The 12,397-nt window shown below is 43.5% G+C and overlaps 1 protein-coding gene across 1 annotated transcript in view; it reads right to left on the reverse strand.

Moving 5' to 3' along the window:
* The window catches only part of TNS3 (tensin 3), a 263,074-nt gene that overhangs the window by 23,911 nt on the left and 226,766 nt on the right, over positions 1-12,397 (reverse strand). The window contains exon 22 of the mRNA XM_074145629.1: positions 1,579-1,750. Within this exon, the coding sequence (XP_074001730.1) occupies positions 1,579-1,750 (172 nt within the window). The remainder of the gene's footprint in view (positions 1-1,578; positions 1,751-12,397) is intronic.

Here is a 12,397-nt window from a genome sequence, read left to right on the forward strand (position 1 = left end):
TTAATTGACAGAATTAAATATTTCAACAGTAAATATTACATTTTCTACTGGGTTGCAATTCCACCTGCTTAAGTGAAGAATAAGAAGTAACCTTCTAAACAAGACAAACTAAGCTTCTGATAAAATCATCTGATAAAAGTTTAAATTGTCTCTTTGCTTATAGAAGTGAAATGCCCTTAGACTGCAGCTAGAAAACATTACCAGCAATATAGAGAGAACAAACTTTGTTAGATGCAGAAGAAAAAGAGCTGACCTAAGATACATAAAAGGACAGGATTTTTAATTAAAAGGGAACTGTGGAAATGGATACGAGTAGATTTGAACAGCTCAAAGCAGAAGGACCATAGAGAAATGGAAGGGAAGCAAACGGAAGAAGACATCACCGGAAGAAAAAAACCATCATAGTTGTAGAATAGCACATTTAGAAAGAAGGGAACAAAATTTTCTAGATAAAGTTTGAAGTAGGAATGTAAACTTGGGTAATGACTGCATTGCCTGATAAGCTTTTAATTCATATCCACTTATAATGAAATGTTACATTGCCTCCTCCTCAGAAAATACTAACATACTTTGTTCAGTCTTATGATTCACATTCATAATCACAAAATGAAAACACTCTTTCACAGTCCAAGTACTGACTGAAAATGAAATCAATTAGATGGGAAGATAAATAAAAGATAAATAGGTATCAACACACTTGAAGTCTTCACTAAGAGGACTTACACCAACCAACAGCATTCCAAACACTTACTCTGAAAATGAAGCCAATTATCCAAGAACAAGAATGAGATAATTAGCCACAAAGGAATGTTGTTGCAGTGTGGTAGAGAAGGAAACCTAATCAGCTGTAATGTAACACCTCATCTATTAAGTAAATACTGGACACAGCTAATGACTGACAATTCATTGTCATGGTCTTCTGAACCTTCTAACAGTAACCTGGGACTCCTTGTTTATTCGCTATGTTTCTTTGCTATGTTTCCTGCTATTTCTCATCTAAAGCTGTAAGCTCCTTGGGACAAGGACTATTTTGTAAATTTATATTATTCAAGCTCTGGTCCAGGCTCTACATGTTTACCACAATACAGATATGAAATAATAAAATCTCTTGGCCTGCTGAGCAGTTGAAAGGGACTTGGCTATTCGCTACCAAAACCAAATCCTCTGACATTTGACTGGCAAGAAAAGCATGTACTGCAGTGAGAAGAATGCTCCCTCTCTCATATACAACTTATTCCAATATGAAATTTCATTAAATGTTTTTCAGTAAAGCATTACAGAAGCTGCTTAAGCACACAGGAAAATATGTATGAGCTTGCGCTACCACAAAATGAAGTAACTGAGCTATAAATTCCTAATTATTTTTGTATTCCTACTTATCTTCAAAGCTAATTGTGTCCCTGAAATATAAATAACATCTGTGTATCTAGTGAATTCCAGCTGGACAACATCATCATTAAATGTCACATCCAAACCTGAAGTCCTTGAACAAATCCTCTGCATTGAAGATGAAACCATAACGTCTTGTCTGGAAACTGTATTTATGAGAACTAAACAGTAAGGAGAATCTTTTCCTACCTTTCTCCCCCTGGGATAGGACTGTTACTTGAAACAGTACATGAAGATGCAAAACAGCGCTGAAAGGAGGGATCCGTCTGCATGTTGGCCCTCGGTAAAGCAGGGTTAGTGCCCACCTTGCTGTCAGACATCACCAGAGAGTGGTTAATGGCTTCTGTGTAACCTCGAGATTCTGCAGGGAAAGAAACAAAGTGAAAGGCAAGTTAAAAAATGACTCACATTTTTATGGAACTTGTACTAAAAAAAGTGTTTATAAAACAATCTGGTTTTCTATTATTAGGACTATGAAGAAGAGATTTTACTTGTTTGAGCAGTAACATTTTATTTTGCAACATTATGTTGATTGCAGAAAACATCCAGCAGGACAAAGGGCAGAAGGAATAAAGATTACAGAATTACACTACTCAAACTATTTGATTAGCTCTCCAGGGTACATTCTCTAGCCCTAAAAATGACAAGAGACCCATCTGCTCCAAGTTGTTTTGCATTCCACAGTCCACAGTGTTAATCAGATAGGTCTAGTCAAGTGTCCTGTGTGACTATACACACTGTCAGTGTGCCCTTCAACACCAAAGCGATACAAAACTGGCGTTATGTATTCAGCTCACTCCTGAACAGGGCAGGGGACCTGGAAAATGACATGAAAAATGTTGAAGCATTCAAAACCTTCTTCACCTCAGTCTTTACCACTAAGACAGGCCTTTGGGAATCTCAAGCCCCTGAGACCAAAGAAAAAAATCTGGATCAAGGAGGACTTACCCTCAGCGGAGGAGGGCCAAGCAAAGGAGCACTTAAACAAACTGCACATATGTAAGTCCATTGGAGCCTGTCAGGTTGCACCCACAAGAGCTGAGGGAGCTGGCTGATACCACTGCAGTGCCACGCTGGGTAATCTTTAAGAGGTCACAACAACTGGGAGAGAATCCCGAAGACTGGAAGGAAACAAGCGTTGCTCCTGTGTTCAAGAATGACATGAAGGATGATCCAAGGAACTGCAAACTTGGCTAGCCTAACCTCAGTCTCTGCAAAGCTGATGGAGCAACTAACCCTGGAAACCATTTCCAATCACATGAAGGAAAAGAAGATGATGGAGAGCTGCCAACATGGAAGGGGAAATCATGCTTATTCACCCTGATAGCCTTCTTCAGTGAACTGACTAGCTTAGTGTTAAGGGAAGAGCAGTGGATGTTGATTATTTTGACATTAGTAAGGCTTTTTTTTTTTTTTTTTAATCATAGTCTCCCATAACATCCTCATAAACAAGCTGACAAAGCACGTGTAAGGTAAGCGGACAGTGAGGTGGACTGAAAACTGGCTGAATGCCTGGGCCCAGAGGCTTGTGATCAGCTGCACCAAGTCCACTAGGAGGCAAGCCATGGGCATTATATCCCAGGGGTTGATACTAGGGCCAATACTGTTCAAGACCTTCTTTAATAACCTTGATGATGTGATAAAGTTTCATCAGCAAGTTTTCAGGCAATACAAAACTGTGAGGAGTGATTGATAAACCAGATGGTTGTGCTGCCATTGAGAAGTGGAAGAAATGGGCCAAGAGGAAACTCAAGAAGTTCAACAAGGGGAAAAGCAAACTCCTGCACCTGGGAAGGAATAATCCCACACACCAGTACATGGTGGAGGCTGACCAGCTGGCAGACAGCTCTGCAAAAAAGGACCATGAGCCAGCAATGCAACCTCATGGTAAAGGCAGTCAACGGTATCCTGGGCTGTATCAGAGTTTCCAGCAGGTCAAGGGAGGTGATCCTTCCTCTCTGCTCAGCACTAGTGAGGACACATTTGGAGCTCTGCGCCCATTTCTGGGCTCATCAGTACAAGAGAGACGTGCAATCAGCGCAAGGCCACAAAAATGTCTGGGGCATCACTGGGATAGGAGCAGGGTCTGAGAGAGCTGGTATTGCTCAGCCTGGAGAAGAGAAGGTTCAGGGATACAGTATCACTGTGTGCAAAAAAACGAAGAGAGGGAATGAAGATGAGGGAGGCAGTCTTCTCTCTCTTTTAGCTTCTGGAAAAACTCAGATGAAAAAAAGTTTATATAATGTGGAAAAAAGGACTGGCTGCTTGGGAGAAGTATAGGAGCACTGTCAGAGTATGCAGAGATGCAACAAGGAAGGCTAAGGCCCGCTTGGAATTAAACCTGGCAAGTGATGTCAAGGACAATAAGAAGGGCTTCTTCAAGTACATCAGCAGTAAAAGGAAGACTAGGGAAAATGTGGGCCCACTGCTGAATGAGGTGGGTGTCCTGGTGATGAGGGATGCAGAGAAGACGGAGTTACTGAATGCTTTCTTTGCTTCAGTCTTTATTGCTAAGGTCAGCCCTCAGGAATCCCAGACCCTGGAGGTAGAAGAGAGAGCCTGGAGTAAGTATGATGACTCTCCCTCAATCTTGAAGGATCAGAATAAAGATCATTTAAGCAAACTTGACACCCACAAATCCATGGGCCCTGAGGGGATGCACCCACGAGTGCTGAGGGAGCTGGTAGATGATATTGTGAAGCCACTCTCCATCATCTTCTGAGAAGTCATGGAGAACAGGACAGGTGCCTGAGGACTGGAGGAAAGCTAATGTCACTCCAGTCTTCAAAAAGGGCAAGAAGGAGGATCCAGGAAACTACAGGCCAGCCAGTCTCACCTCCATCCCTGGAAAGGTGATGGAACAGCTCATCCTGGATGTCATCTCTGAGAATGTAAAAGAAAAAAAGGTCATCAAGAGTGGTCAGCATGGATTCACTCAGGGGAAATCATGCCTGACCAATCTGATAGCCTTTTATGATGGAATGACTGACTGGGTAGATGAGGGGAGAGCAGTGAATATTGTCTACCTTGACTTCAGCAAGGCTTTTGACACTGTCTCCCGTAACATCCTCATAGGTAAGCTTAGGAAGTGCGGATTAGAAGAATGGACAGTGAGGTGGACTGAGAACTGGCTGAGTGGCAAAGCTCAGAGGGTTGTGATCAGCAGCACAGCGTCCACTTGGAGACCTGTAACTAGTGGTGTTCCCCAAGGGTCAGTACGAGGTCCAGTCCTCTTCAATATATTCACCAATGACTTGGATGAGGGGACAGAGTGTACCCTCAGCAAGTTCGCTGATGATGCAAAACTGAGAGGGGTGGCTGACACACCAGAAGGCTGTGCTGCCATCCAATGAGACCTGGACAGGCTGAAGAGTCGGGCCTAGAAGAACCTGATGAAATTCAACAAGGGCAAGTTTAGGGTGCTGCACCTGGGTAGGACTAACCACATGCACCCATACAGGTTGGGGGCTGACCTGCTGGAGAGCAGCTCTAAGGAAAAGGACCTGGGAGTCCTAGTGGACAACAAATTGACCATGAGGCAGCAATGTGTCCTTGTGGCCAAGAAGGCCAATGGTCTTCTGGGATGCATTAAAAAGAGCATGGCCAGCATGTCGAGGGAGGTCATCCTCCCCTTCTACTCTGCCCTGGTTATGCCAGATCTGGAGTACTGCGTCCAGTTCTGGGCTCCCTAGTTCAAGAAAGAAAGGGAACTGCTGGAGAGAGTCCAGCAGAGGGTGATGAAGATGATCAAGGGAATGGAGCATCTCTTTGATGAGGAAAGGCTGAGAGACCTGGGTCTGTTTAGCCTGGAAAAGAGAAGACTGAGAGGGGTTCTCATCAATGCTTATAAATATCTAAAGGGCCGGTGTGAAGAGGATGGGGTCAGGTTCTTCTCAGTGGTGCCTGGTGTCAGGACAAGGGGCAATGAACACAAGCTGAAACGCAGGAAGTTCTGTCTGAACATGAAGAAAAACTTCCTTACTTTGAGGGTGACAGAGCAGTGGAACAGCGTGCCCAGAGAGGTGGTGGAGTCTCCTTCTCTGGAGATATTCAAAACCTGCCTGGTTCCATTCCGGTACGGCCTGCTCTAGGTGGACCACCTTTGTCAGGGAGGTTGGACTAGATGATCTCCAAAGGTCCCTTCCAACCCCTACAATTCTGTGATTCCGTGATTCTCTCACTGTTCTGCTTACATGAGGAGAAAAGGACAGAACTGGTGTTGAAAGCCATTTGAGCAGCAAAGAGCAGCACCAGGTTTAATTACCAGTACAGGTACAGATTCCAGGTGTGATTTTGTTTACACCATACAGACAAAAAAGTAAAGCAACTGTAAAGTTTTATTTCCTAGTAGCTTGCAGATAGTATGGGAGCAATTGGTTTCTGATTCAAGTCTGAATTATGTTCAACTTAATTATACTTGACAAATACTATGGGACATAGCTATAACAGATGCATTTGAATGAGGAACAATGTGGATGCCATTACTCAAGAGCTTTATACAGCTTTATATAACCAGTCAAGCTCTAATGAGGATAACATTTAATTATTCTGGTATAGTCTAAAGCAATCCAACACCTATTCACATAAACCCACGTTAAACGGCACCATTTTCTACCACAGAAAGGGCCATGCACTAAGATACTGCAAATGCCTGCACGTTTGAATAGCTTCATACACCACCGACCTCAACACTTGCAGGACTGGAAGGCAGTAAGACGATCTCAGATGAAACAATCTCTAATTACTGTCCTTTGAGTAAATACATTTCAAAAGTTTGAGGCAGAAAAAATATACAAGAAAGTTACGGAACAATTTCAGTCCTACAAAGAGTGAAGATCATATTAATGCATCTTCTCCATAACGAAATCTTTCTAATGTAAAAAGAAGGAAGGTTCTCACCATTTCTGTGAGTGTCACTGAAATAAGTCTAAATAAATCTTAAGTCTAAATAAGTCTAAATAAATTCTTTTCCCTTCAATCCATGGCAGAGCCTGGCTCAGCTATTATTTGAATGAGGAGGGTGCAAGGCACTTAAAAGAAATGCCTGAGATAAGAAAATCTGCAGATCAGTGCCCTGAATGAAAACCCTTTGAATTCCTCACATAGCACACATACTGTACAGAGCAAACATTTAATTGCATGAGGGAAGCATTAGAAAACTGCAATACTGTCTTTTAACTATATCCATTACTTTAACTATATCCACGCCAGCCATAAAAGTGAACTTTAAGGAAATACTGCAGAAATGTGTGTGGTGTGGAAAAGCTAGAAAATTCTGAACTTCTATCTATCTAATAGATCAGATATGTTACAGTCATTCTCATACTGGTGCAAACACTGTCAGAAAAAGCTGGCTGCATAAACCCATTATTTAGGCCATATTGCTACTGAAATCAGTGGTGCTTGTGTACGCAGGTATTACAAAGATTGACTGTTTAGCTAAGCATTATGAAGACTGATGTTAAGCCTTGAACAATTATTTCAACAAAGCAATATTCACGGAATCATGGAATTGTCAGAGTTGGAAGGGACCTCTAGAGCTCATCCAGTCCAACTCCCCTGCTAAAGCAGGGTTGCCCAGAGCACATCACTCAGGACTGCATCCAGGCGGGGCTTGAAGATCTCCAGAGAAGGGGACTCCACACCCTCCCTGGGCAGCCTGTTCCAGGGCTCTGGCACCCTCACCGGAAAGAAGTTCTTCCTCCTATTTGAATGGAACTTCCCATGTTCCAGCTTGTGCCCGTTGCCCCTCGTCCTGTCACTGGGAACCACTGAAAAGAGTCCGGCTCCATCCTCCCTCAAGCCACCCTTTAGGTACTTGTAAACATAGATAAGGTCTCCCCTCAGCCTTCTCTTCTCCAGGCTAAAGAGTCCCAGCTCTCTCAGCCCTTCCTCATCAGGGAGATGCTCCAATCCCTCAATCATCTTAGTTGCCCTCTGCTGTACCCTCTCCAGTAGTTCCCTGTCTCTCTTGAATTGGGGAGCCCAGAACTGGACGCAGTATTCCAGTTGTGTCCTCACCAGTGCAGAGGAGAGGGGGAGAATGACCTCCCTCCACCTACTGGCCACACTCTTCCCTAGGCAGCCCAGGATTCCATTGGCCCTCTTGGCCACAAGGGCACATTGCTGGCTCATGGAAAGTTTACTATCTACCACGACCCCCAGATCCTTCTCCTCAGAACTGCTTTCCAGCAGGTCCACCCCTAACCTCTATTGGTGCCTGGGGTTCTTCCTCCCCAGGTGCAGGACCCTACACTTGCCCTTGTTGAACCTCATTAGGTTCTTCTCTGCCCAGCTCTCCAGCCTGTCCAGGCCACGCTGGATGGTGGCACAGCCCTCTGGAGTGTCGGCCAGCCCTCCCAGTTTCGTATCATCAGCGAACTTGCTGAGGATACACTCTGTCCCCTCGTCCAGTTCGTTGATGAATATGTTGAACAAGACTGGGCCAAGTATTGACCCCTGAGGGACACCGCTGGTTACAGGCCTCCAACTTGACCCTGCTCCATTAATCACAACCCTCTGAGTTCTGTCACACAGCCAGTTCTCAATCCGCCCCACTGCCCACACTTCCTTAATTTCCTAATGAGGATGTTATGGGAGACAGTGTCAAAAGCCTTGCTGAAGTCAAGGTAGATGACATCTGCTGCTCTCCCCTCCTCCAGCCATCCAGTTATAACGTCATAGAAGGCTATCAGATTGGTCAAGCATGATTTACCCTTGGTAAATCCGTGTTGACCACTTCCAATAACTTCCTGTTCTTTAAGACGACATCCAGAACAAGTCACTCCATTACCTTCCCAGGACGGAGGTGAGACTAGTCGGCCTATAGTTCCCTGGGTCCTCCTTCTTGCCCTTTTTGAAGACTGGTGTGATATTTGCCTTTCTCCAGTCCTCAGGCACTTCTCCTGTTCTCCATGACCTTTTAAAAGATGATGGAGAGTGGCCCAGCAATATCATCTGCCAGCTCTCTCAGCACTCGTAGGTGCATCCCGTCAGGGCCCATGGACTCATGGATGTCCAGTTTGGCCAAGCGGTGTCTAACCCGGTCCTCCTCTACAGAGAGAAAATATTACTTTGTCTGAACTACTATCTGAGAAAAAGCCGATTAGTTGAAGGTGGTTTGGTCAAATTAATGTCGTAAATCTGAAGACTACTACAGCCTCTCCAGAAACACAGGCTAAAAGCAGATGAATCTACCTGAGAGCAGCATCTGTAAGACAAAATATCTAAGTGCAACAGACATCTCATCTCTGTACATGAAGCTGCAGATGCTTCCCAATTATACTGTAGGTTGAGATGACTGCTACTGTAGGGGAGAGGTTGATGCATTCCCTGCAGGCATGGCAAATACGATGACAAGCTTAACTCAGTATGCTCGCTTGTTTTCATGCCTCTGTGTCTATTTTCCTGCCAGCAGACTACTCCCCTATAGGGGAGTCACTGGACCCCAGTCACCAAGTTCCTGCAGGCAGGAAGGGGGGTGGCACTCCTTCTGAAATGGCTTAAAAATCTTCTCCCACCCTAATGCTACCTTGACTACATGCATTCACGTTAATCTAAAGCATTTACACAGCAAAGCTGTCTCCTTTTCCCACCAATAACAGCATTTCCTTGAAGAAACAGACCCAGACTTACTTCTTCCCTGTTTCAGGCCTTAGACTGTTGCTATTAACTTTAGAGCATCGGACACTGTGTGGGGGAAGGACTGCTGACCCGTCAGCAGAGGCAGCATTTCTTTTCATACCCAAATTTCACAGGTGTGGAATACTAAACTAAGAGTGAAAAGCCACTGGCAGTCAGGCATGTAATCTGCAGTTAAAAGGAAAACTGTACAACTCTTCCCAGGCTAGAAACAAGTGTATCTTAAAGGCACTTCCCAAGAAAGCAGCTTTGTTTACATTTCAGTTAAAAACAAGCTTGCTGAGTATTTCAGCTATGTCCTCTCTATTATCTGATGCAGAGCCCACACCTACCAGTCAGCTGTTAACCCTTTATTTCATGGAATCATTAACTCAGTGCGATCTCATAGCTTCTACAGGATTTCTGTATACATGGTATGGATTCCCCTGGCATGTTTGCTGCAAAGCATCAGCACTTCTTTCCGCAGGCCTCTACTAAATCTCCACTATTATATTTGTGAGGACACTAACAATGTAAAAGTGCAGCTTCCTACTTAAAAAAGTGACATGAAAAAAACAGGATCATTCATGCTCATGTCTCCTCATGCACCCAGGTCAGACCTGCGTATCTATACTTAGTATCACTGATCATCAACTTTACAGGCAGAAAGTACTGGACTTCTTGCACTACTGAACAGTGACATTCAGGAAGAAAACTAATACTATCGTGCCCATATGCAAGACAGAAAAATATCCAGCTCAGTCTTCTACTGTCCCACTTGGCAGCAAAGGGCAAATACTTGTAAAAGTTGCAGGCCTCTTTCAATTATAAGTAGAAATTCCTGGATGGGTCTAGACACAGCTATATAAAGTAAGATGTTATAGATTAATTTGTATTTTAATCTACTAAATCTGTTAAAACAACAACAAAAAAGGAACCCTGAAAAAAATCCAGAAACCGCCCCCCGGGGCTTAACCCACACCATGGTCCAGGTAAAAGATACATTAAAATGTTCCTTTTCCTCTTTCTTATAACAGCTGAACAGCAAAATCACCTCATAGCTTTGGAGACAATGGGGAAGTGAAAGGAACAGTAATTCCACTTCATAACTTTTATTTTAGCAGCTTCTCATTCATTCCCATCTTTGTAATTCTTTTTGTGAGAAGGTGACAGCTAACCTGCATTGCATGAGCTTGAAAACTCCAGTCAAGATCCTCAGTTACATCTTTTGGGGAAAGGGAGCTCTAAGTCACTGTTCTGCTCCCAAAACCCTGAGCTGACCACCCCCAAATTATCTCAGACCAGCCTAGAAGTTGAATGGACACAGAAAAGCGTATTGCTCTAAAGTAGCCCTGAGGAGCAGCAGAAGGATAAGAAGCTTTGCGCAATACTTTTTAATTTCACAGTCTAATCTTGATCCACGTTTTGATGGCTTCAGCGATGATGAAAAAAACCAGCCTAATGGAAGACTTGCAAGAAGCTACATCAGGTAGCTGTGTGGCTACGGATCATTCCTAGTATCAACACTCTCATTCAGAGGTCCCTCCGCTTCCACCTCTCACTGTCCACAGGAACAGCTGATAAGCCCATCCCTTTTAGCAAATTTCCTGACAAACTCATCTACAAAGACAGAACTGAAGGCATCTAGGAATATAATGGAAGAGTGTTCGGTATCTTCTCTACACAGTAGAAGTATTTTTTTTTTGGCTTTGGATGGCTGCATCCCACTAGGCATTTGATATTTCTCGTTCTCCCAGGACTCACTTTGGACTGGTCCTACCAGACAAGAATTCTCAAGATCTTCCTCCCTTTGAAACGCCTCTAAAAAAAAGCAGACAGTACTCCCCAGCATTCCCCAAGACTCCACAACACTTTGCAGCTTGGCATCCAGTTGCCTCCAACTACCATTTGGAGTTCACATTACTGCCAATGTAACCTCCACTATAGCGCTAAGCTGCTGATCTCTCCTTCCCACATCTGGGGAACTGTAACAGCTGCTATGGCAATAGTCTTTGCTGATACAACTTTATTTCATCCAGGAGACCCAGGATCAAAAGATGGTCACTTCTCTTTCCCAGTATTAAATTTTATTACTCATAAGCAAGTTACTCCACCATTCACTTGGGTGTCTTGCAGAAGATTCAGGCTCATCTCAGAGCTGAGATGTTACACGTACAAGGAAAGGTATAGCAAGGACTGAAGAAAACCCTAGCTTTTAGTATTAAGCATCAGAACACCCCATCTAGAGACAAAGTGGATAGCTCCAGGCCTTGAAATATATCAGTAAGACAAAAAGTAATGGATGAAGATCTTAAGGACATTTTATGAAAGAGGTTTGTTTAGATATGTTTCTATGCAAACCTTAACATCTACAAAAGAAAAAAAGTGGAGAAAGCTTTATCAGGGAAACAATCAATAAAAGCAAAACCATCAACAAAGTACAGAGCTAATGACACCGAGTAGGCACAATTTTAGTTCTAAGACATTTTGCCAATACTTCAGTAAGGAAAATGTTGACATAGAGATTAGTTGGAAAAATCACAGTTTGGAAAACTGGAAAAAATTGGGGCAAGGAAGAGAACTTCAGTGGAATGGAGGTATGGACATGCAACATCCAGTGACAGCTAACTGGACTGGATGAAGTGAAAAGGAATGCACAATCCCAATACACAGTGTGAGTAATGAGTAGCAGAGGCTTACGCTACTATGTAAAGCCAGAAACCCTGAAAACAGTGAATTCATGGCAAAAGGATCTGGCTTCCTGGAAAAAGAGTCCCTCCAGCAGCTGACAAGAGTGCTAACAGAATTGGCACGAGTGAAAGAGGTCCTTTACTAAGCCCTACAGAGCTCACAGGGAAGGCCAGAATTAAAACCTCTGCATACGGACAAAAGAGACAGGCAAGATCACCCACTTGAACCAGTTTACAAACTAACACCTTTCCAAGTCCACTAGCATTGTAAGGTTCTTATGGGAGAGCCATCTTCCCTTTCACTCTCTCTCCTGCTTTTTCAAATGCTAAGGTGCCAAAATTGCTAAGAGAGAGCGAGATACAGCTGAGACTCTCTCTTGCTTTCAATCAGTCTGCAAGCTATTGCCTTCACTGAAACTTTGACCTTTCATACTTGCTACATTCTGATTTCAGTTTCACAAAAGTACAGTGAACCAAATTATTCCCTTCCATGAAACCCATCAACTTTGGTCCCACTGTTCCTTCCTCTTCATAGAACATGTGGAAATCAATGAAAATCAGTGAAAGGTACTTAAGATCTTGTCTTTTAAAATTTCAGCTGCCAGGGAAGGGAACAATTTTATTACCTCTTTTGCAAAGTATATGCTATCGTTTCCAACACAAGCTGTTCTACTTCTCAAATTAGGGCTAAATTCCCC

This window comes from Numenius arquata, chromosome 3 (genome assembly GCF_964106895.1).
Source record: "Numenius arquata chromosome 3, bNumArq3.hap1.1, whole genome shotgun sequence".
NCBI classification, from domain to species: Eukaryota; Metazoa; Chordata; class Aves; order Charadriiformes; family Scolopacidae; genus Numenius; species Numenius arquata.